The sequence below is a fragment of the Gigantopelta aegis genome, chromosome 1 (assembly GCF_016097555.1).
Source record: "Gigantopelta aegis isolate Gae_Host chromosome 1, Gae_host_genome, whole genome shotgun sequence".
Lineage (NCBI taxonomy): Eukaryota > Metazoa > Mollusca > Gastropoda > Neomphalida > Peltospiridae > Gigantopelta > Gigantopelta aegis.
In genome coordinates, this window is record NC_054699.1 from 18,507,435 (window position 1) to 18,534,034 (window position 26,600).

The window sequence follows — 26,600 nt, forward strand, 5'->3', positions numbered from 1 at the left end:
TCATAGATTGACAGCTCTAATCCGGACTTTGAAAGAGGCGTGGCACACGCCGGACTCCAATAGGGGCGTGGCCTCCCGTCGCGTTATTGGTCGCGAGGTGTCAATCTGGAAACGCGTCGTCCAATCGGAGCGGCGATCAGCTTCTCAGTGGCTCCGCCCGTCCCGCTGCGATTTCTACAAGGCCACTGCTTGGGATCGACTATGCAACACTTTTCGACCGACATCTGACTGGCTCTAAGCACTTTGTTTTGCGAGTTGCGGGCCAACCAGCGAGTTTCTGACAGCGAGTTTATCGGAGTTGATTACGGAGGTGACTTTATCTCGACGCTACCCGCCGGTGCAGGGTAGTTTCCCCACACGCCGTCTCCTCGGACATATCCGCACTGATGCTGCCGCCGCCCCAGGGTTGCTGCCGCCGCTAGCGTTGTAAAAAGTTGTAAACACCTCACGACGCTCCGAGAATCACAGCATCTACGTCGCCAGTCACCAGAGATCCCACCGCTGCCACCATGATCAACCCGTTTATGGACACGGCGCACACGCCTCACCTACCCCCGGGGGCACTGAAGCTGAGCCCGCCCCACCCAATGGGGGACGGGGCAGGGGGCATGCACGGACAGGCGAATCAGTTTGGCGGTCAGGCCAACGGATACGGGCTCCATCATTCTCATTCGATTCACGGAGGCGGGTACGCCGCCAGGGACTTTCTGTTCGGACGCAGGGACATGGGTCTGCCTACCCACGACGCGAACCCTGCCCCCCACGGGATGTTTGTGCCGTCGACAGGGGGGCTGCACGCCGCCCACCCGGACCCGACGACGGGGCACGTGCTGTTTCCTGGACTCCACGAGAGCCAGCACAACCCGGGACACGTGAACAGCCAAATGTTTTACCCACGGACTGACCAGTTCAACCAAATGTCCGCCCCCCGGGCCGATCACTTCGCCCCTCCCCAGCACCACTTCAACATGAACCACATGAACATGAATCCACACCATATGAACATGGCGCCCCACGGGCCGGGAGCCTTTTTCAGGTATATGAGGCCCCCTATCAAACAGGAACATTCGTGCATGTGGTTCGATAAGGATCAACCGGAGCCGAGGAAACCTTGTAACAAAACCTTCAACACGATGCACGAGATTGTGACGCACATTACCGTGGAGCATGTGGGGGGCCCCGAGCAGACCGACCACGCCTGTTACTGGCAGAACTGCGCCAGGGAGGGGCGCCCCTTCAAGGCCAAGTACAAACTAGTTAATCATATTCGTGTTCATACGGGAGAAAAACCATTCCCCTGCCCGTTTCCTGGATGTGGCAAAGTGTTTGCAAGGAGTGAAAACCTCAAGATTCACAAACGGACACATACAGGTTTGTACAGCTAGCTACATACTTCAAATTATCATTCCTTTAATATATTTCTTTTACAGCGGTGTAAACATGGAACAAATACTAGTATGTTGATCAAATACTTCAAATTATGATTCGTTTAACTAAAATATTTTTCCCAGCGGTGTAAACATCGAAGAAATATGTTGTTCACATATTTCAAATTATGATTCGTTTAACTAAAATATTATTTTCCCAGCGGTGTAAACATCGAACAGATATGTTGTTCACATACTTCAAATTATAATTTCTGTAACTAAAATATTTTTGCCAGTGGTTTAAACATCGAACATATGTATTGTTCACATATTTGTTTACATAGTTTAAATTATAATTCCTTGAACTAAAATATTTTTGCCAGGGGTTTAAACATCGAACAGATATATTGTTCACATATTTGTTTACATAGTTTAAATTCCCTTTAAGTATTTTATCCAGCAGGGTAAACATCGAAGGAATATTTTGTTCACATAATGACACATATATTATTTTTTATTTCTTGTGTTTTTTCCACCAGTAATGAACAAATATTAACTTGTTTTACAAATAAGTTAAAGAATATAATAAATAAAAAACAAACATAATTTAATTGATTGAATATTAACCCTTATATCAAAATACAAAAATTAAATAGTACAACAATAAAAATGAAATATAATACATATATTTTAATTGAATGTATTATTAACTTCTTTAATAAGATAATGATATTTAAATACTATAATGACAATACAAATATAAGACATATTTTTAAAAATAACAATTCCTACCAGGTTTTTATTTGAAAACTTATTTTACTGCAAATATAAATAGTATAGAGAATGTTTATTCAATGACAAAGTCTCATTAAATTGACCACTAGATATCGGCGAATGCGATGTTTATCAAACAACGTAAACACATTTTGTTTACACAAGTAAAAATATTTTTAATACGAAGTTGGGTAAGACAAATATTAAACACGGAACACTATAGACAACAATAATAATTTAATTTTAAGCCAAACTTTAATTATTTGTTTATCAATCTAAAATTTAATTCAAAAGAACAAACAAACTTAAAAATATAATTTTCTATATTCTACAATTCTGCAGTTTTCAAGACAAAGTTAAAGTTAATTATTGATGTCTTAATATAGTTTATAATATATTAATATCAGTGTCTGTTCTGTTCAATTTAAGCATGCATTTTTAATATTCAAACATTGACCTTTTAACATTTATTGTTTATTTATTTTAAAATATTTCAACACAGTTCATATTTTAAAACACGTTAGTTATGTTGTTATAACAACAAAAGTAAATTGATTTTGTGAGAAAAAGTTATGTTAAAAGATGTTTTAAGGAACATTATAAATAAATTTAAACAGATTTTGTGTGAATAAAGTTATCTATTAACACGACGTTTTAAAGAGTGTTATAACATGTTTTAGCCTCGTGTATATAATACATATTGTCTTGTAATACATTCTATAAAAGTATCATTCTGCAAATATCACTTCCCAGGTATTTACCACAGCGTAAATGATACATACTAAAAGTAAACAAAGAAATGTATACACACAGTCGTAAATGATCCAGAAATATACGAGCCGCCTGTTTAACAATATATGTTTATAGCACGCCGTGAGAAATTCTCACTTCCTTATACAATTGAAAGACCGTATCCGAAATTATCTACCTCTCTTTCTATTTTTTTCTCGTTTTCTTTCTTTCTTTTTTTGTCTACATTTAAATAGAATCCCCGAGTTTGTTTTGCCCCAGGATGGTGCTTAACTCTTAGCTACGTCTAATTCTCTGGTGTTTTCGATCGTGTTTACTTACACGTTACATCATATGGCTATTTTTTTCTCTCTCATTTTCTTCAACGTTCAGAAAAAGCTGTTTCTACGAGATATATATTTTTAAAAAAAAATTCGCGCTCGTTTATCCCCCCATTGGTACCTGCAGAATTACAAGCCCGGATGAAACGAACAGGCTTAGAATAATAAATTAAGAAAACTTATTGCAGTGTGGGGGAAACGTGATATTTTAATGAGTAGTAGGTGAGAGATACGCTGTTAGTCAAGATATCCGTTGGTAATATAGTAATATAGAAATCTGTAATGGTGATGGTGATGGTGATGATGATCATAATAATAATCGTAGTAGTAGTAATGGTGATAGTGGTAGTGGTAGTAGTGGTAGTAGTAGTAGTAGCAGTAGTAGTAGTAGTAGTAGTAGTAGTAGTAGTAGTAGTGGTAGTAGTGGTAGTTGTAGTAAGAGTAGTAGTAGTAATAATATTATTATTATTGCAGTAGTAGTAGTTGTAATAGTAGTAGTAGTAGTAATATTATTATAGTAGTAGTAAAAGTAGTAGTAGTTGTAGCAGCAGTAGCAGCAGCAATAAAAGTAGTAGTAGCAGTTTCAGTAATAGCAATGATCTTAATAATAATAATAGTAATAATGATAATACAATGATAATAATAAAATAATGATGATGTTGATGACGATAGTAGTAATAGTAGTATTACCATTATTGTAATAATAGTTATATTAATAATAATAAAGCATTGGTAAAATAACCATGATAATTAATTCGAAAATTTTGTTATAATTTAATAATGCTGCTATATTACTACTACTATCAATAAACAGAAAAAGAAAACAAAAAAAAATAAGAAAAACAATGTTTACTTATTTCTTTTTAATATTTTTAAGAACAGCTGTTAAATTTGTTAAACATTGAATGTACTCGTAGCGATATTATACCATGTTGTTAAGGGCTGTTTTCGAAACCATATAGTTAAAAAATGTCGAAGCAGAGACGAAATATGTGTAATTTGATAAAATCTAACAATACATTCCAGCCTACATTATAAACAGTTATTTCAACATGAAATATAATAGCACGCGCAGGATCCAGCCAGACTACTAGCTGAATCCGCGGATAATTTGATAATTCAGTTATCGTTTATACCATCGGTTTCTCCCGTGAAACTGACAACGCCGAAATGCGATATCTTGGCAGGTTCAAATCCAATTTCCTGGTTTTGAAAAAAGAAAAAAAACATCACAAACTATTTGGCATGGCAGATATTCAAAACTAAGGCTTTAAGCTAAAGAAAATAAGATAATACATCTTGTATATCTAAAAGTTGCTTTTGAAAAGAAATATAAAATGTCAAAGAGAGTAACAAGAATGTAGGTTTGATAATGTTCTGTTAGCAAACGGCTCTACTGGGACTAGGTATTCAAATCTAAGGCATTACGGTTAAAAAAGAAAACCAAAACAAATAATCTTGTAAGTTGCTTTGGAAAAGAAATATAAATGTCAGTAACAGTTTCAAAATGCTGTTAGAAAACCGGTCTAATAGGCAAGGTATTCAAATTGAAGGCCTTACGGTAAAAACTAAAAAAACACACACACACAAAAACACACCAAAACAATACAAAACAAAACAAATCTTGTAAGTAGATTTTTAAAATAAACATGAAATGTTAAGATAATATCAAGAATACAATTTTAAAAATATTCTTTTCTGTTCCTTTTATAGGATAAATATTCATATCTTTTATCCTATTAAAATCCAATGATCTAAGATGCTGTTAAAAAATACTTGCTAAATATCAGTGAGAAACTGTAGTTTAATTACAGTTTCTCGCTGATTATTTAAGAATTATTCTAAGTGTCTTTAAAAGGGCTAAGGACACACATCGTTTGCCACTGGTGATATTAGAGTTAAAATCTCAGGTGTTAAAATCGCAGACCCTAGTTTCAACCCGTGAAAATGGACACTAAGTTTAGTTAAGCTACAAACCTGTAATACACTTTAAGAAAATACTAGAAATATCAATACGATAATCGTCATATACGTTATTTACGTATAATGAATATGTGTAGGAAATTGTATTAGCAATGTTATAGCAGTATGGAAGCCCATTAAATGTCTAGAATGTAAAGCGAAATGATTTGTTGATTGGTAAATATTTAATAAACGATTTGTATACATAATCAATGCGGCAATAAAACATTCTGACAATATAATTGGTTGGTCGATATTATATAAGTTTAATCGACCTTCAAAACGCTAAACCCGTGAATTTGAATATAATTGTACTACAACTCACGTAATGTTAAATATAACTGGATTAAACACCACGTGAGTTCAAACGTCTGAAAACGTTTTGAATTTAAATTCAATATGTCAAAATCAGTTGAATTGAGAAAAATCGACTTATATTACCTTCGATTGTAATAAACATTAGGTTATATGATACTTATAACATATTTTTGTCGTTCTCGTTATTGTTGTGGCTTTTATTTAGTTTTATTAAAAGTATAATTATTTTTTAAATTAATATTTAACAGTTTCTAATTGTTTTTAACCAATGGCAACTAACGCGGTAAATTGTGTTATTAAAGTTATAATGTTAAAATTAGCATCAGTGATTTTCCTTTATCTACAACTGTCTACTTGCTTAAACTCTGTGGTTGTGGGATGCTTTATTTACAACTACACATCCACTTAATGCTCAAGCATGTCCGCCATGGGCACGAGTTCAGGCATGTAGTAAAGCTTCTGTAGGAGAGAATGTGTTTTTAAAATTGTTAAGTAAATATTTAAGGATAACGTTAGATGTTTTCGAATTGTATATTTAATACAAGTTGTCTACAAAGAAAGTTTATTTTTTTAGAAAGCTGTTATTTTATTGAGTTGATAATTTTGTTTTGAAAAAATCTATGTAATTAAAATATATGTAATGACTGCAATGATGCATTTTAATATAATACAATTCATTGAAAATTAGAGTTCGCTTTTTTCCGTATGTAGTGGGTAGGGTGAGGGCTGCTTTGTTTGGGATTTAATTTAAAAGGAAATCGTCAGCCGTAACGGTTATGGTTTATATTTTGATAATGTTTATACATCCCGTAATTTCTTTACCTTTGCTATTCAACATTTATTAAAATGTTAATCAACACAACAACAATATTTATAGGAAGATATTATTAAAAAAAAATTCAAACTTCTCTTGAAAAGCTCTAATTAATAAATAATCAGTTTTATAAATGTTTGCGGTGCAACAGTTCGACACTTCAACTAGCAAAAGAACTGTGGGTTTTCTATCCGTGGCGACCCAACCTATTAACATTACTACCTTTAATTTCGCGTAATGCATTTCATGAATATTTAATTCTTTGACTACGGTAGCCCGCGATCTCCCATGGGGGGACATTCTCGATTACGACACCACCTGTGCAATATACACACTATATCATCCCATTATCTAACCAATGTTTTTAAACCTTTGATGAAATATTCAACTGGTGAAAATCGAAATACGGCCATTTATATAGTCAGAAATATAATGTAAACAATTGTCGCACAGTTTGTATTTTAGGAGCATTGAGAAAAAACAGAAACTGCAATTGACTACAGTACATGTACATCGATAAAAACGACAGAAACCGCAACCCAAATGCTCTACAAACCAGCATAATAGTTATTGTTCCAATAATTGACGAATTGTGTTTAAAAAAACATTTAATGTAATTTCATGGGTTTTTTTTTTTCATTGGTTAAAAGACCAAGATTCTTTTAAATAATATTACTACTATGTGTATAAATAATAAAACAAAATATTATTTAAAAAAAAATGTATATATTTATTGATTGACTTTATTTGATTACGTACGTTATTGTTTAGGGTAAACTGTTTTAGTTATTTGTATTTTCTTTAAAACATGTTGATACAATTCTACATTACATTTTGTTTTGTTATCGAACCGTAATCATAAATTCAAATGTTCCAACGACATTTAAAGACAATAAACTAAGTCAATAAAAACCCCACGAATATATATATATATATATATATATATATATATATATATATATATATATATATATATATATACACACACACACACACACACACACACACACACACACACACACACACACACACACACACACACACACACAAACATTTAAATAAAGACATTAATTTAAATATTAACTACCTCAAAAGTATGCGTGCTTACAAAATGCAAAAAAATAAAATAATAATAACAACTTGCATATATTTCAATATATTTTCATATATTTGTGTCATATTAAAAAACCAACGGCCCCATTCCGCGTTTGCTTGAGTAATAAAGTATAACAATATGAATTATATCAGAATTACACGATAATTAAATAATTATAATTATTGTATAATTATTTCTATGTAATGTAAATTCTCTCGAATTTTACTGGAATGTAAATACATGTAGTTGTAGAATATATTGTATCAACTATCAATAAATAATTCAATATAGAACTGCATTATACTGTAAGGTAAATAATTGTATTTAATTGTTACTATTGTAATGCAAATGTTTACAATTCAGTGTTACTGTAATAAAAAATTTGCTTGCATAATTCTGGTGCGATAATTGCATATTATCAAGTCTGTCTCTCTCTCTCGTTGTCTCTGTCCCCCCCCCGTCTCTCTCTCTCTCTCTCTCTCTCTCTCTCTCTCTCTCTCTCTCTCTCTCTCTCTCTCTCTCTCTCTCTCTCTCTCTCAACTCTCTGACTGTGTGTGTCTCTCTCTCGCTCATCGAACTAAAAACACATGAAACAATTTACTTTCACAATTTTGTAATATTGGCAGTCAAAACAGCAACATTCTCAACGGAATTACAACAAAAAATTAGCCCAGAGTACCAGTATAAAATGTGTGCAATAATATGCAAAATATTATTAGTACCGCATAAAATGTGAGCAAAAATATGCAAAATACTACTAATACTGAATAAAATTAATGCAAAAAAACATGCAAAATACTACTAGTCCTGCATTAAAGTATGTGCAAAAATATTCAAAATATAACTAATACTGCATTAAAATATGTGCAAAAATATTCAAAATCTTATAATAATGCATTAAAATATGTGCAAAAATATACAAAATACTACTAGTACTGCATTAACATATGTGTCAAAATATTCAAAATACTACTAGTACTGCATTAACATATGTGTCAAAATATTCAAAATACTACTAGTACTGCATTAACATATGTGCAAAAACAAACAAAATACAACTAATACTGCATATTCCCACCGAAGTGACGAGCTCGGTTTCGCGATGGACTTTAAAACGTTGAACATGTGAAAGTCTTTAACGGTATTCCGGCTTCCCATCTCGATAAACGATGCTATAACGCCAGACACGTCGTTTGCACATTACATCTTAGAGCAACGAGGCGGTGATAGCGGCAGATGGGGAAGACGTTGGACGTGTTGATATATAAACCACATTGTGATGCTTACAAGTGGGATTCGTGGGCCCTTCACTCGGAACGGATAAACTGAATTCAATGTGGCAATCAGAGGCCTTTTTTCTTTTTTCTTTTTTTTTTTTTTTTTTTTTTGGGGGGGGGGGGGGGGGGTTGTTTTTGTTTTTAGTTGTTGTTGGAGCTGGTGAATTGGAGAATCCATTAGCGACCAAAATATAGGAGCTGATGTTTGGGCTCTCTACGACGTGACACGTGCGCGTGACCCGGGAAATAGATTCCAGAAATGGACATGGATGGAAAAAGACATGCTGGTACAACGTGAAACCGGCTTGTTCTGTTTAAAAAAGCGGCGAATGCCACGACGCCAACGCGGAAAGATTTGAACGGATTTGCGGATTACATCCCAGAGAAATAGATACACACGCGGTTAATCCGAATAATATAAAGTCATTCTTATTAATGACCTTAAAGTTAGAACAAACTTGGTGACCCTCAGGTTTTAAAAACAATGCTACTACATTGCAAATGATGTTAAGGGAAATTAACTTATTTTTTTTTAAATTTCTGGCGTTGTAGATTCGTATATTAATTAAAGGGTGCCGTTTAAAAGGATAATTATTCGTGTGCATAAGGATAATTATTCGTGTGCAAGTTTCAAGTGGTGTGCTATGTAATATACTTGATGTTAATGTAAAACCACTAATAATTTATTCTCTCGACAAAGTGTCCAAATAAACATATGTTAGATATTGAAATTAATAGCCGTATTTTAAAATGCTTTAAAGTGTCGTTAAATAGTTTTCTTTCATTCATTCATTCATTCATTCATTCATTCATTCATTCATTCAATTAATCATTCATCTTTATCATTCATCTTTCATGTTTACATAATTAATTTTCGTGTTTATATCCAATTATTGGGCAAACACGCTGTCCTGGGAACACACACATACACACACACACACACATACACACACACACACACACACACACACACACACACACACACACACTTCAACTACTTTGTATGTCTTTCGATCAAAAGGGTTAATGGTTAGCAGTTAGTAATTGGTGATAGAGATGTCGGTCAGGTCAGGTCAGAGGGTTTAACGTGCACATTCGGAGCAAGCGGTTGTAGTGCACGCCTGTCGTGGGCGCAAGTTATTGCGAAGCAAGCCCTTGCGTCCAAGACAGGAATATGTTGGTGTAGAGGTCTTTCAAGCCTTCAGAATGAACCGGTAAAACTCAGTCAGGGTTGAAGCCAGTAGTGGGGTTTGAACCCAAGACCTACGAACCTTAAGTCCAATGGCTTAACCGAGATTGGTTAAACAAATATTTCCTTTGATTTTTTTCTTTCTTTTCTTTTTAAATGGATAATACCACTAACGCAGCCATACTTACATACATATATATTACACACATATTTATATCAATGACGTCGTCTGTAACCGGTAACCAACATTTGTTCCGCAACTTTCCCTCCCTCAGGGTGAGGCGGCAGACGAGTTTACCAGTCCCCAGGGTGAGGTAATGGCTGTCCTACATCTACAGAGGGTAAGGGTGACGGGACCCCACACCGTTGGTTCGTTTCAAGTGAGAACGCATTGAAAAATCGACACTCGCTTCTCTCCAAATGGATTTATCAACTGCGACCCGACGCAAAATGCTTTTACCATCCCGCCATCCCGATGGTTTGTGCATATGACGGCCTGCAAAAAGTGTCAGTTTTGTGAAGCGAAAATCCTCCCACATTTCGCTAATATTTTCAATATGTGCGTCGAGCTAGCGCCCGTTTTGGAAGAAGAAAAAAGTTCCCAAAGAACGAAGGAACTAGAAAAACAGACACAGGTCTAAATTGCCGGGCCAATGTAGACGTATCTTATACCAACAGAGAAAGAAAAAAAACAAGTAAACTTGTTCATCGTTGATGAAAATTTATTGTATGGTTTTATTCTGCGTGCTGATGGAATACGCCTTATAAAAATATGATATCTCTGAAAAAATATGAGGTTATGAAAGTGTGGTATTTGTAACATAAATATTATTATGAAATGGTAGTATTTATGAAATAAAAAAAATTAATAAAAAATAAATAAATCCGCAAAACCCCCGTGTTCAGCTGTTATAATAAACGTTTTTGTTCAAATTTTTAACAAAAACAACCCCCTCCCCCCCCCTCCCCCCCCCCCCCCTCTCCCCCCCCCCCCCACCCTCCCTCCCCTCCTCCCCCCCCCCCCCCCCCCCCTCCCCCCCCCCCCCCCCCTCCCCCCCCCCCTCCCCCCCCCCCCCTCCCCCTTCCCCCCCTCCCCCCTCCCCCCCCCTCCCCTCCCCTCCCCCCCCCCCCCTCCCCCCCGACCCCCCCCCCCAAACCCCCCCCCCCCAACAAACAACAACAACAACAACAACTCAACAACCAACCAACTACATTTGAACTATAAAAGTGTTTTAATTAAAATTAAAATAAACAACAGCAAATTCTATATAGCCAGACGGAAGACATTATACGTGCATTAATATATATAATCGGATTGAAAAATTACCATTAATGCACCAACTGTCACTAAATATAATTATTAAAACATGTAAATATAATTATAATGTGTACACATAAAATAACCTCTACTAAACACTTGGGTAACATAACTTTTAAATTAGAATTTGTATATAAATATTTTAGTAAATACTAGTAGACTCCATGTTACAAGTAATATACTCTAGTATACAGCAGACCATGAAATGTGTAAATATATGCAATGAGGTTTTATCTATCAACGTGCGTAAGTAAATAAACTGGATATCGTTTAAAATTAAAAACGAATAATAAACAAACATAAATGTACAGCAATCATTCTACAAGAAATTGTAAGCAGCAAGCAATTAAAGTAATAAGTTTGTGGTTAAGCCATCGGACTACATATGCTGGTAGGTACATGGTTCGCATCCCGGTACCGGCTTCAATCCAGAGTGACTTCTTAAAGGCTCAGTGGGTAGGTGTAAGGCCACTACACCCTCTTCTCTCTCGCTAACCACTAACCAACTAACAACTAACTCACTGTCCTGGACAGACAGTCCAGATAACTGAGGTGTGTACCCAGGACAGCGTGCTTGAACCTTAATTGGATATATAAGCACGAAAATAAGTTGAAATGAAAATGAACATATACAAAGTAAACATCTTCGATGTTGTACAGTAGTTTATTTCAACAACAAAAAACGTTTGCGACTGTTAAAATTCACAATGCTACGTTTAGACACCAAAATCACATTACTTTGGTTCAAAATCAGATAATAGCATGTTCTGTGAGATTAATTAAACAACCAATATTTTGATTAATCTGCTAATATTCAGTCTTTTAGTCAGTGCAATTAACACTAACTTGACAATAATTGAACACCGCAATGAAGGCACTTTATGACATGAACTGAACATCCCGTGAAAGCACTCCCATTTTAACACTTTCCTCTGAAGACACGAGAGTTATTTGGATAAGGCTTGGCATAAACCATTCTACACGTTTCGCCTGCCACGCTAACGGGATGGCCAAGCGCAGCTATCGGCGAATTACTGCTGTTAGAAAATTAGCTGCACCGTAATTAACGTTACTTGATTATTAATTATCTCGTTACGAACCGATAGCTTGTCTTAACCGATCACATTTCACGGGCAAGGTGAATCCTGTTATCAGTTTCATGGCGTGGCTCTTTCACTCTGTGTGTATGTATCACTGCGACTCTCAATTCTCTCTCTCTCTCTCTCTCTCTCTCTCTCTCTCTCTCTCTCTCTCTCTCTCTCTCTCTCTCTCTCTCTCTCTCTCTCTCTCTCTCTCTCTCTCTCTCTCTCTCTCGCTGATTCTGTCGTCGCTGTCTGTATGCCCCCCCCCTCTCTCTCTCTCTCTCTCTCTCTCTCTCTCTCTCTCTCTCTCTCTCTCTCGCTGATTCTGTCGTCGCTGTCTGTATGCCCCCTCCCTCTCCCCTCTCTCTCTCTCTCTCTCTCTCTCTCTCTCTCTCTCTCTCTCTCTCTCTCTCTCTTTCTCGCTGATTCTGTCGTCGCTGTGTGTCTGTATGCAACGGCTTCTCTCAATCTCTCTGTCTCTGTCTGTCTGTCTGTCTGTCTGTCTGTCTGTCTGTCTCTCTCTCTCTCTCTCTCTCTCTCTCTCTCTCTCTCTCTCTCTCTCTCTCTCTCTCTCTCTCTCTCTCTCTCTCTCTCTCTCTTTCTCGCTCTCTTTTTCTCTTTTTCTTGCTCTCGCCCCCTCTCTCTTCAGTACCTGTCGCTATCGTTTATTATGTCAGTTACAATCTTTCTCTTCCGCTATCTGTCTAACTATATGTTTGCCTGTATGTCTGCCTGTTTCTCACTATATCTGTCTGTGTCTGTTCGTGTTTTTTTTCTGTCTCTCACTATCTCTCTCTCTCTTTTACTCAATCTCTCTATCTTTCGTCGTCCATTTCTGTGTGTATCACATCTATTTCTCACAGTGCTACGTTTCCTCGTTGTAAGTCAAACGGAGCGCGCGATACTATAGTTATTAACCGCTAAATACTGGCTTGTAAATGGGATTTAATAGCTTAGCTTGCGATTTGCGGCAACAACGGCAAATAATTTATAATAACCTAATTGCGTGGAATTGCGCTGACACTCTCCTTAAGCAAGTGTTTGTATGAAAGCTAAACGCGCCGTGTGTATATATCTTTTATCAGCTGATACAGGAATCAATCGATCGTTATGTTTGCATTGATCAATTCCTTCAGTTCGGTTACACCAATCAAGGTAATTAAGTCCAGGTGTTGGGTGGGAAATCGACAATGGTACCTTAATCTTTGGTGTAACCCTCCCGTAAGCCGGAGATCGTCAAAATAATAGTGTATTATCTTAATCGGTTGTTGATTTTATACCTGTAAGTTTTATTGTAGATAATCTGAATATAAGAGAAACAACATGACACGTTATAAGCTGTAGTAAACCAAATAAAACAAGTTTGATCATTGTGAAATGGAAACTGCAATCGGTCCCAGCTAGAGAATGTTCAGTCTGGGCTAATGGAAATTTATACTTTTTATTATTATATTACATAGAGCACTAGCTAAACTTTCTATGAGGGCTAGTGACTTTCTCAAGCATTTATCGAACACCGGTTTACTAGTAATTTATTACAATGTAGCATCTACTGTAATTATGAGCTAAGATGTATAAAATGCTAAAAGATTTAACGTTCTTCTCATATATTATTTTCACAAATAATACGAAACTTTATCAGTGAATTTAAACGGTGTTCTAAACATGCAATTAGTCTGAGTTTGAAAAAAGAAAGAAAACTGTTTAATATATTCTTATTTATATAAGATCGTAAGTTTTGAGTATTCCCTATTTAATTGTAAGGTAGTGGCAGGGTGTACGTTTAGTGATAAATACTGTTATTAATGTCTGACTATAAAACAAGTTGATGGGGGAGATGAGTAAGTGATTGGCTATTGTAGGGGTGAGTGGAGGGTGGGTGGGTGGGTGGGTGGTGTGTGTGTGGGGGGGGGGGGGGGTGTTAGGCGCGTTTGCAGGAATTTATGCAGGGCAGTCTAGACTGTGGCAAGTGTAATTTCTAAGGAGGTGGGGGTGGCAAAGCAAAATTATATATGAACCACTGTATTTTGTGTTTATATAATCAGAGAATGAATAAATGGACGAACGGACGAGCTAGCGAACGCACACACGCACGGGTAAATAAACGAATGAATGAATGAATGAATGAATTAACGTTCATGTACATATCAGCATGAAACAGACTTTCGGCATCTACCTGGAGTCGATCAACGGTACAGTGTATTTATCAATAAATGATCAAAACAAACCCAGTCCACACAACTGATCGCTCACATTATGTGGCCGAGCTATCTAAAACCACACTGAATAGAGAGCTGTCATCTCGTATTAGATTAGATTAAACGCAATGAGCCGTTCCCTGCGACTCGCCGGTGAAGTGTGGAAGTAAGAACAAACACGTGTGAAACGTTGTATACGTTAAAACCGGCCATCGTACGTACCTACCGTAGTCTGTTAAGTTGTCAGCAGCTATAAGACTGACATGTACTGGGTTCGACTCCCGGTACTGACTCCAACTCAGGGCGAGTTTTTAATGGATCAATGTGGAGATGTAAAGCCAACACTTATTGGATATTAAACGAGCTTCAGTTTCGTATTATGTTTAAAGGTGGGGTTTTTTGTTTAACGACACCACTAGAGCACATCGATATATTAATCATCGGTCATTTGATGTGAAACATTTGGTAATTTTGACATATAGTCTTAGAGAGAAAACTCGGAAAAAAAATCCATTCGTAGCATTCGATCTTTTATGTACATCATTCCACAGACAGGATAGCATCTGTCACGTCCTTTGATATACCAGTCGTGGTGCACCGACTGGAACGAGAAATAGCCCAAATAGGCCCACGACGGAGATCGATCCTAGACCGACCGCGCATCAGGCAAGCGCTTTAACCACTGAGCTACGTTCCACCCATGTCCACCCATCGTTTGTAAGGCCAAAACGTATTGCATATTAAACGAGCTTCAATTTTGTATCATGTTTATATCCGGGGATATGAGCGTTCGCCTGAAGCGTTTGCGTCGTAGGATGGAATCACCTCATAGGACCCATTCTCTGATTGGTATTTTACCCGTCTCACCATATGCCCTAGGACTGGTATATCAAAGGTCGTAGTATGTGCTATCCTGTCAGTAGGGAAAGTGCATATATAAAAGATCCCTTGCTGCTAATGGAAAAATATAGTGATGTTCATCTCTGAAGTAAACCTGGAATCGGATAACAGTAATACAGGGATTTCTCTTGGCGGACGAAAAGGATATTTTTGAACTAAAAGGGCAAGGTTTTTTTTTTTTAGGATCAACATCCCCTCTCTCTCCTCCCCGGTAGGTACGACTTTGAAGGCGTGCTTGAATTTCATTTTGTATTTAAGGACAACAATTATTTTCAAAGTGAAATGAAAGTGCATGAAAGATCAAGTATATTCATAAACTGCTTCTGTACATTTCATGTGCCCGTTTTCGGTTCGTTAGTTGTCGGTTTCTTAAATGTATTGCTGTTTGTGCTCTATTAATTAAGTTAACTGCGTAATTACCGGCATTCCAGTTTGATTGTAACGTTTAGCATTCTTGTTGTAGCATTTCGGCCTTTAACAGTTTAGTGTAGAAAAAACCCCTTCATAAACAAAAGGTACTATAACTTGTTATTGTATGCGTTTCACGTTATTATTATAAAACCGAAGTTTTTAATTTCGTAATTTTCATGTAATAGAACACAAATCAGACCCGTACGATATCTGGAGTGGGGGAGGAGGGGAAGGAAGGGGGCACAATCTTCAATGTAGAGAGAACAGTCTCTAGTGGGGGCACAATTTCTAGTGGAGGGGGCACAGTATCTTGTGTGGGATGGGTGACACAAGCCAGATTTTTTATATATTTATTTACATGTAGATAAATTTTTGTCCTCACTTAAGGACAGGGGAATAGGCAACCCTCTCGGTTCTATGGGCTTGTAAATACGTTTTTATCATACACAGCACGTTTTACAATACTGAAAGAGAGATATGTTAAATTAAATTATTATAATAGTTCACAAACATTTACATTAATTCAGCTACTCTCCATTAATAACACAAAACAGAAAATTAGAATATGCATATTTCTGATTAATGCTATCACAAACAGAACATGTCACACGAACAAGATCTGTGTGCGTATTAGTATATATACGGTACGTATGAAGTACATAGTTGTTGACTAATGGTATATACACTGTAGTAACGTGTAACGTATCTAGAACTGATTAAAAAACAAAACAAAAAATACTGCAACTAAAATTTATTCTTTTAAATTCGAAGAAGAATTCCTACAAATTTCAAAATATTATCATTGCTAATTTGTGTCAAGCAATAACTTTTTGTATATATACATTATATGCAATTAAATAAGTTTTAATCAAAGTCACTTTTTATTATTTTTCAATTTATTTAATTAATTAATTTATTTAATTAATGCTATACAAAGCATATTTATATTAAAAAATTATAAGTCTACCATTTCAAATTAATTGTATTTTAAAGTTTTTATTATTTTAATCTATTTAACAATGAAATTAATAATATTGTCGTAACAATATTGTTACAAATATTGTGTATTTCGTTATTTATTTGTTTGTTTTTATTTGTTTGTTTGTTTTTGTTTTTTCTTCAATTCTTTTTTTTTCAGTTTGGGAATGTTACATACACATATGTGCCATTAAGTATTTTCAATAACCGTTTATTGCTTTTCACTTTTTATTTTAAACATATTTAGCAAATTTTACAAATATATATTGTTTTTATTTATTTACTGCATTTGCTAATACAGCTTGATAACCTTGTTTTAAATATATAAATATATTTCTCTACCCGTAGAATTTCTTTCTTCAATTTATTTCATGGATTTTGAAACTATTTTTCGCTTATTCCTGACCCTAAGATCAAGGCTTCTAGGTTTTAATGGCTTCGCCATTGATTTTTGTGACAAGTGGTGCGTTAAGTGTGGAAAAATGTCAGGCGATCTCAGCCGTTTAGTCTAAACTGTTTACAAACTGTCAGACTCGGACTTTTAGCGGGCGTCTTACGGAAACTCCCGATTAAAGTTCGAGAGATATGTCAATTGCATGTGTTGTTATCGCGTTATCGGAACACCTGCGGGGTGTCGATATCTCTTGTAGATACCGGATTGATATTTTACATATTGTTCTGTAAACATACTTTGTTGTAATTAATATAGATTAGTCTGTTTGTTTTTTCTTTACATATTCTTCTATAAACAAATCTTATTTTATTGATATCTTTACAGAATTTTTTTTTAAAAATAAATCTTAATGATTAAATTATATAACAGCCTTTAAATAATATTTGATAACCAAACTTTGAAACAATAATTAATGTAGATTCTAATTCTTTTGTAAGCAAACCTAATTAGAATAATTAATGTAGATTTTATATTAACATTTTCTTTTGTAAACAATTTTGTATTATACTTTTACTTTAATGTTTTATGTTCTTTAATAAACACAATTTATAGTAATTAAATGTAGTCAAGAAGTTACTGCACTGTCTGATACAGGTATCAATATAGTATTTCATTTATTACCTCCCTGTTGAGTCTGCGGTAAAGAATATTAATTAATATTTTACACATTAACATATGCTTGTATAGTGAAGCATAATTATAATAAATGTTTATATTTACATATTTTTGTAAACAAATATTAAAGCGTTCAGTGTAGACTGATAATATCATTTTATAATAAAAAAAAAAAATTTAATATTTATAATTGATATTTTTGGTATATTTGTCTGTAACAAAAAAAACCCCAAAATCTTATAATTAATGCAACATCTATTCGATAGATATTTTCTATAAATTCTAGCCATTGTTATAATTAATATATATGATATTATTCTATAACCAAAGCTTCCTGAAACTAAACCGAATATTTTGAATAATTTTATAACTATAAAATACAAATTTATTTTGCTTCAACTTTTATATTCAATATACATACACTAGCAAGTGTGAGGTATATTTAATGAATAGATTAAAATAAAAATGTACGGTTTACTAGGACATATTGATTTATTAATCATAGGCTACTGGATGTAAAACGTTTGATAATTCTAACATACAGTCTTAGACGAAACCCGATACATTTTATTTCCATTAGCATCCAGGGTTCTTTTGTATATCACTTTCCAACAAACACAACAGCACATACCATGACATTTGATACACCAGTCGTAGGGAACTGTCCACCAAGGGGGTTCGATCCTAAGACCAAAACTCCTCATGCGAGCGCTCTGATTAAAATAATGCACATGTACGAATTTTCTAAAAAACAATAAAAAAAAAAAAGTGAATATTAAAACGTCAGGAGAGATCATATATGAGAAATCTACACACACAGAATTCATTCATGGCCGTCCGTATATCACCTGGTGTGATAGATATAATATTGCAGGCCGAGTCGGTACATACAGATGCACGTAAAGATAGTCACGGGTGGCTGAGATATATTTAATGTTATGCAACAGCGGTGTGAATACGCTTATATTGTACTGTAATACATGCAGCGAAAACGCCAGCCATATTCACATTGTTGTGCAAAACATTTTCATTATGATGTTAGGAAATATACATATTTGATTTTTTTATTTTATTTCCACTGTTTATTTTTTTTCGACTCTGCATTGTGCAAAGATACATATTAAGGTTTTGTCCTTCAGATTTGTATATTGGTCATTAAATGTCACGCAAATATAATATTTATCTTTACTTTTGTTTTATTTTCTTTTGTTGAAATTTTGATATGTGATATATAATTATACCCCCTTCAGTTTTCATTAGCTAACTTAATTATAACTGTATTGTATAATGGAGTATCATCTCGTTATTTATTCTATTATTATTAATAATAATATTATGTATATTTATTATTATTTATAAAAATATTTGCATGAACAGACATCAGATAACAAATAAGCAAACAATAAATAAATAAATAAATAATTAAATAAATTTTTGAATATTACAGAAGAACAGACAAATAAGTAAATAAATAAATAAATTTTTAAAGTATATAAATAAATAAATACATTTAATAAATAGACAAGACAGTCAGATAGACAGACTGATAAATAAATGAACAAATAAATAAACAAATAAACAAATAAATAAATAAATAAATAAATAAATGAAATACCAATGTATAATAAAAATTTAAATAAATAAATAAAACTACAGAAAAATGTACACATAATGAAATCAACAGTGTTTGCACATTTCCTCATGCTAGTAAACTGTGGCATTCTTCTTGAACTAATCCTAAGTGGTCTGTCGCGACAGACAGTATAACAAACAGATAAATGTGCACAATGCGCCGTGAACAGGATAATAACACCCTGCTTGATTGGTTAGTGCCAGGACAAGTGATTCCATAAATAAAACACAGAGAAGCCATTCGCTTGACAATGTTCTAAAAATAGCACATTCAATGACAAAAAGGACTTTTTTCCAGCTGACGATCTTTATTCTTTTATAATGTTTTTTTATTTTTATTTTTTTATTTCTTTTCTTTTCTTTTCTCTTCTTCTTCTTGTTTTTGTTTTTTTTAAATAGTTTTATTTTATTTTTTGTTTTGTTTTGTGTTTGTTTCTTTGTTTTCGCATCAGAGGTCGTTTTAAAACAATGAAAATTAGTTAAACCATTAAAACAATTTTGTAAAAATAGGCCATTATATCAGGACTTATTTCCTGTCTATTTTCTTTCTTTCTTTTTTTTTAATTGTTAGTTTTGTTTTGTTTTTTGTTTGTTTTATTTGGACGTGGGTTTTTTTAGCATTAAGAGTATTCTTTCATATATATTTAAACAAATGTAAATGATTGAAAACATGTTACAAAAATGAATAGTTAAATTACAAAGAGACTTTAACATGTAGCGGGTTTCCTTTCTAAGACTATATATCAAAATCACCAAATGTTTGACAACCAATAGCTGATGATTAATATATCAATTTTCTCTAGTGGTGTCGTTAAAGAAAACAAACTTTATATGTCAAAATTACTAAATGTTTTATCATAAGCTTCGGAAACGGTGAAGGTCATGGGGACACCCCCATCAACTCTGAAAATAATGTATCCCACCATATTAAAAACAAAATTAATATTATTATAGATCCACCCCCGCCCATGGTTGCTTTCATCTCCTGTCCATGTTTGTATGTATCTCACTTAGAAAGTGTTGTGTTAATAGAGATTAAAATAGTCTGAAAGACTCTCCACGTAATACATGTAAACGAAATATTGGGAAACTCGAAATCGATAATGTAGTTGTCAATTCAACAATACTCGGATGTCAACTGTCACTGTTGATTAACGGAACATAAACTACTGATAAAGTCTATGGCTAAAGCTCTAAAATGACATCGCTTTGCTTTCTGATATGAATGTTAGTGTTTTTTCTTCTTCTTCTCTATGCCTGTGATTATAAAATAGTCTATCGTTGATTGAAAACACTAAATTGAATGATTAACACATTCATATATAAATGTCAAATGTGAAATGTTATTCAATATGCTGTTCTTACAATAACAAATCAGTATTTCTCAGGCGTGTGCGCAGTGGTGGTGGTGGTGGTAGGATTCGGGGGTAGAACCCCCCTGCATAAGCAAATCAATATATTTTTCGGGGGAGTATGATTCGACCCCCTATACATTTCACTCGCTACAGTCTAGAACCCCTCTCTGAAATTCCTGCTCATGCACCTGTTTCTAGTAAAACAGAATTAAAATACTGTACTACTGTAGACAAAATTTAATTTACTACTAGCGTAGTAATGTCTGTATGTATACGATCGAAAGCACACGAATTGTAATAGAAACGGTCTTTTAAAACTAGATCACATCACACGACGCGGCTGAACTGGACGGTCAGTCAGATGATCTGGGGTCATGACCTCTCAAAATACGTATGTCACATTGTGATAGACAGAAAATATCCCATAAGTATCTCCGCCACAGCGGTGTAATAATTTCAGAAAAAATTATAATAAAATAAAATAATAAAAATAAAACGTGTTATTTTACCTATCGTCAAAATGACCACGAACATTTCTTCTGGAATTTGTGATTACCATTTTTTGTAATTTTTATTTTGTTTAATTTAATTTAATTTAATTATTTTGTTTAATTTTTTAAAAACTATTTTGTTTAATTTACTTTTATTTTATTTTTCAATTTTGATTTATTTAATTTACTTTTATTTTGCGGATGAAGTCTGGATAACACTGCCTACCATCATCATGTCATTACTAAAATATCCTTTATCAATTAATACACAACATTATAATAATAATTATTTAAACAGGAGCTATAAACACATTTCGCTTGCGGCAATTGTTTCCCTCCTATCTTTTCTATCTCTTATTTTCATCCCAAAGGAAACAAAACCAAAATGCAGAGCAAAAGAGAAAGTTTTATTTCTGTCTAGGACAGTTGTTGAATCACTCGATGATCAAAGAGACAATATACATGAATCATATTATGACACGAACGCCGGGGCTGATTCATTTCATGAAACAGATCACTAGATGTCCATTACACTAGAAATGGCTCATGGCTAGACTTTGTACGGCCATTTGGTGATCTGGTATTTAGTTTTTTTAACTCTGATTTAAGACTGGTGATTGCATCCGGGTACAGACTCATTTGGGAGGTGTAAGGATGTTATACATATCTCTCTTCTTTTCTCTTCTCTCTGTGTCTGTATGTTTGTATGTATGTATGTATGTATGTATGTATGTATGTATGTATGTCTCTAGCTCTGTGTCTATCTCTCGGTCTCTGCCTCTTATTTTTTTCTCTCTCTCTGTAATCACTTGGCTGTTTGCTCACTGTGCTTGAACCTTAATTTGATAAGAAAACGAAACTAAAGACATGGATAAATAATATAACATATATAATTAATAATATATGTAATACAATTTACTGTAAAACATTTGTCCTCGTATAATAATTGTACTTTGTATCGATACGGTCGCCTCATCAAGTCTACCGCCTCTTCCCTCTTTTATTAACCTCTCGTAAACCTAATTTGTCTATTAGGGTTTTGTTGGTCTCTACACGTCTGTATAGTGGCGGAATAATTCCTATAAACCTGTCCATTATTCTAATTTACTTTGATAAATATTTTCATTAGCTGCCATTGACCCTTTACTGCCAACAGCTGCGAAAAAGCGTCGCAAGCTAGGTAGTTTATAATTATTATAATGTATCTTTGTGCTTAGATCCAACTAGGGCTCAAGCACGCTGTCCTTGGTAGGCGATTCAACTGTCTGTTACCCAGAACAGACGTTGAAGAGTTTTGAGAGAGAAAACGTGTGCCGCCACATAAGTTGTGTTTATTCATTAGGCGCAAGGGATCTTTTATTTCACTTTATGTTGTACAAAATAAGACATACCATGTCAGTTTTAAACATTATTATTTCATTTTATGGTTAACACAATTGGACTTGCCAAGCGATTTTTTTATTTTAGTTTTTGGTTTACATAATATCGTATACCATGGTTTTCAAACATAGGACATATATAATCAGGGCTTCTAGATTATGGTAGCCCCACCCCCATGGCTAGTGATATTCAGTGTTGGGCTAGTAAATAATTACTAGAACTAGCCCAACGGCTAGTGAAAACAAAACCTTGTCAAATGCTGCATTTACATATTTCGTAAATGTGAATATCCTGACCCCTCTTTCCACCCCAATCTAAGGATTTGTAAGCTCAATCTCCCTCTTTAGGTGACATATCTGAGTATTACTATTAGTAAAATTGTATTTATTTAAAGTAGGGCTAGTGAATTTTTAATCATGGCTAGTACATTTCTAAAATCACTGATCCCATGGCTAGTGAATGTTTATAAAATTCTAGAAGCCCTATATAATACAGTTTAGATTAAGTGTTTATGGTTTACAGAGTATCACGTTGTATGGTTAACAAATATGGGACAGATATAATATAATATAATATAATAATATAATATAATATAATATAATATAATATAATATAATATAAATTAGTTTGGATTACGAATTTGTGGATAATTAAAATATGATTAGAATATGGATATTCGTGTATAAACTAATTAAGGTAAGTTTGTGGAGTATACAAATGTACAGCACAAGTGATTGGTTTGTGGATATAAAAAACTATGATTGGTATGTTGATACGCAGGTGTAACATACGACTGAACATATACAAAGTTGAATCAGTGTTGTAGTACAATCGCACATATTACATTTCACATACATGGATGTACTTAATAACAGAGCACAGCACATATTATGCGGCTATAACCTGTCTTTTAAATATAATATATGACAAGTGCTTAGGAAATTGTAAACAAAAGTGGAAAAAAAAACCCACACACAATATTTCGAATGTTAAATGTTTTACAGGAAAACATTTTGTCGCATTTTTCTTAGTTATTTTTTGCACTTTTCATCTGCCATATTCTGTAATTAATACAGGTTTTTAAAAACATTTCTTAGGTACAGGTACATAACGATTAAAAAGAAATACTAGTCATACTATATTAAGAGTGTTAAGTAATTTTAAAAATAACATAGCACGCTTTGGAAGTTAAAAGTTAAAATTGTTCCTTGCTAATAACTACTGTTGGTTTCTTACTCTAATGATTAGTTTTAAAACTCGTTTTAAAAAACGAATGAAGTCTTAGGTCATCGTGTAAAGAGTATTTGATAAAAGTAAGATATCTTTTAAAATTTATGCTGGAAATGTTATGTATCAGTTGTTTGTTTATATTTAAAGGGACATTCCTGAGTTTGCTGCATTGTAAAATGTTTTCGACTAATAAAATATTTCTACGATTAAACTTACATATTAGATATATTTTTTTGTTTAGAATATTAGTGTCTGCATATTCAATGTGTTTCTGGTCGTCTTAATATTTGTAAAAAGCCCAAACTGGATTTTGTCTTCAAATAATTTCGTACGTACGAAAAAATAACATTTTAGAAAATAAAATAAAATTTAACCTAGTACAAATATTAGAACGATCAGAAACATGTTTAATATACAGCCACTAATATTTTATGCAGAAAAATATATTTGATATGTAATTACAGTCGTCAAAACGTCTCTGTTAGTCGATAACATCTTAAAAATTGCAGCAAACTCAGGAATGTCCCTTTAATTATTTACTTATTGCTTCTTTTGTATGTGTATAGAAAAGGTGCTACTACTTTCGCGATTATTATTATTATTATTATTATTATTATTATTATTATTATATTTTGGTGGTATACATGTATATAAAATCAAATGGTTTTACTAAAAACTAATATTTAAAAAGGTTAATATTAGGCAATAGTTTAAAGGCGCAGGACCTAATTTTAACCCGTAAAAAAATTAACACTAAATTTAGTTTATTTACAAACCTGTAACTCATTTGGATAAAGTTACAGAGTGAAACAAGAGTCTGTGACGTTAAAACAGGAAATATCCTTGAAAAAATGACTAGAACTCGAATCAATATACCACTACTTCTCAGACGCTCGTGTGTGAACAAAAATGCAAACACCAGGACGACCAGAAACACGGTTCTTCGGAAATGGATAATGTAAAGAATATAACATAAGTAGTGTTTGATTTCAGTGATCATAAACGGCTCTAATAGTAAACACAAATATGCTGTAGTGTTCAAAAACTAGGGTCTGTCCCTTTAAAACAAATATCGAGTATACACGAAGAGGGACATTCGTAATATTGTGGATTGAAATTTAGCGTCATTTAAGGAGTATGCTTAAACCGATTTAACGGCCATGCGTGTTCGGTCTAGCGAATATTTAATTTACTCTCGGAAAGTTTATAGCCGGCCTGGCTAGAGATTTGAGAAATAAATGCGCTGTTTTATTTCACTTTTAGGACCACGTGGAGTAACATAAGAAAGATAGCTCCCGAAAATGACCTTCACGTGGAAACATTTAAAACAAAAAGTGAAAACAAAATCCAATAAACAAGTGAAATTTAAATTTTATTTTGGCGCGGTTTTGTTTCATGTCTACTAGTATTTAGATATTCAGAGAGTGAAATAAGACATCCGTATATATTTTTATGACGATGAAATGTCGCTAAAAAGACATCACTTATTTTGTACTGTTGAGATATCCAGCAATTCATTTTCAAATTGAAACTGACAGGTGTAGGTAGTTTTTTTATGTGCAGCGAAACTGACAGAAAATTTGATATGCAAGTTACACGAAAATGTACTCAAAACGATGTAGCTTTCAAACGTTGTATGCGAGTTCATAAGAGTACATATTCTGTTATATAAAACAATTTAAATAAGGACGCAAATAAAACTAAAAGAAAAAACATAAAGAACAAAAATGTAAACGATTATAAAGTCTGTCTGTCTGTCTTTCTGTGTGCCCTTCTGTCTGTCTCTAGTCCATGACTGTTGCATCTCAGGTCTCCGTCCGTCTCCAATCGTCAGTGTAACACGGTCTGTCTCACTCAGTCACTCTCTCTCTCTCTCTCTGTAGGTGATCTATCTCATCTCGTCTCTGCTCCTTCTCTCTGGCTCTCTCTCTCTCTCTCTCTCTTTACTATCTCTCTCTCTACACTCTACCATGCTCAGGCTCTGTCTGTCTCCAAATCTTTCCTATTTATATCTTTATCTTTCCTCTGTCTGTCTCAATCCTTCCCAATCCTTTTTATATCTTTGGATCAGTAATTTCCCTCTGACTGTCCGTCCGTCCCGTCCGTCCGTCCGTCCGTCCGTCCGTCCGTCCGTTGTCCGTCTGTCTCTGTCTGTCCCTTCTCTCTCTCTTCTCTATCTTCTCTCTCTCTCTCTCTCTGTATGGCTGCTCAGTCTGTTGCTTGTCTGTCTATATCTCTGACTCTCTCTCTCCGTCCCGTCCGATACATCGTCTCTCTCTCTCTATCCCTCTCTCTCTTCTCTCTGTCTGGTCTGTCTCTCAGACTCTCTCTCTATCTCTCTCTCGCTCTCTCTCTCTCTTCTCTCTCGCTCTCTCTGCTCTCTCTCTCACACTATTTTATGATTTGTATTTTCCTTCGTGATGATCAGGTCGGAAATAACTTCTCCAACGTGTTATGCATAATTTCCAATATAAACTGTGCTGAACGAAAAAAGAGAAACATATTCTATTGTGGTATACTGTAGTTAATAATGATGCGTGTAGCCTGGTGTGGTTAATAACGACACGTATAGAATGACAAAATACAATAGGCGTGTTTGTAACGAATTGCTTATAAACGAGTCCCGGGTCGTTTATTTGATGTACACGTAGATATAATTTAATATATTGTCGCCCACACTCGAACAAGT

General features: G+C 34.3%; 1 protein-coding gene across 1 annotated transcript in view; it reads left to right on the top strand.

Annotated features, from left to right (window-relative positions):
- Positions 1 to 224: 224 nt before the first annotated feature.
- Positions 225 to 26,600, top strand: part of LOC121371543 (zinc finger protein ZIC 4-like) — a 33,245-nt gene continuing 6,869 nt past the window's right edge. Inside the window, exon 1 of the mRNA XM_041497520.1 lies at positions 225 to 1,371. Coding sequence (XP_041353454.1) covers positions 510 to 1,371 — 862 coding nt within the window. The 5' untranslated portion in view covers positions 225 to 509. The remainder of the gene's footprint in view (positions 1,372 to 26,600) is intronic.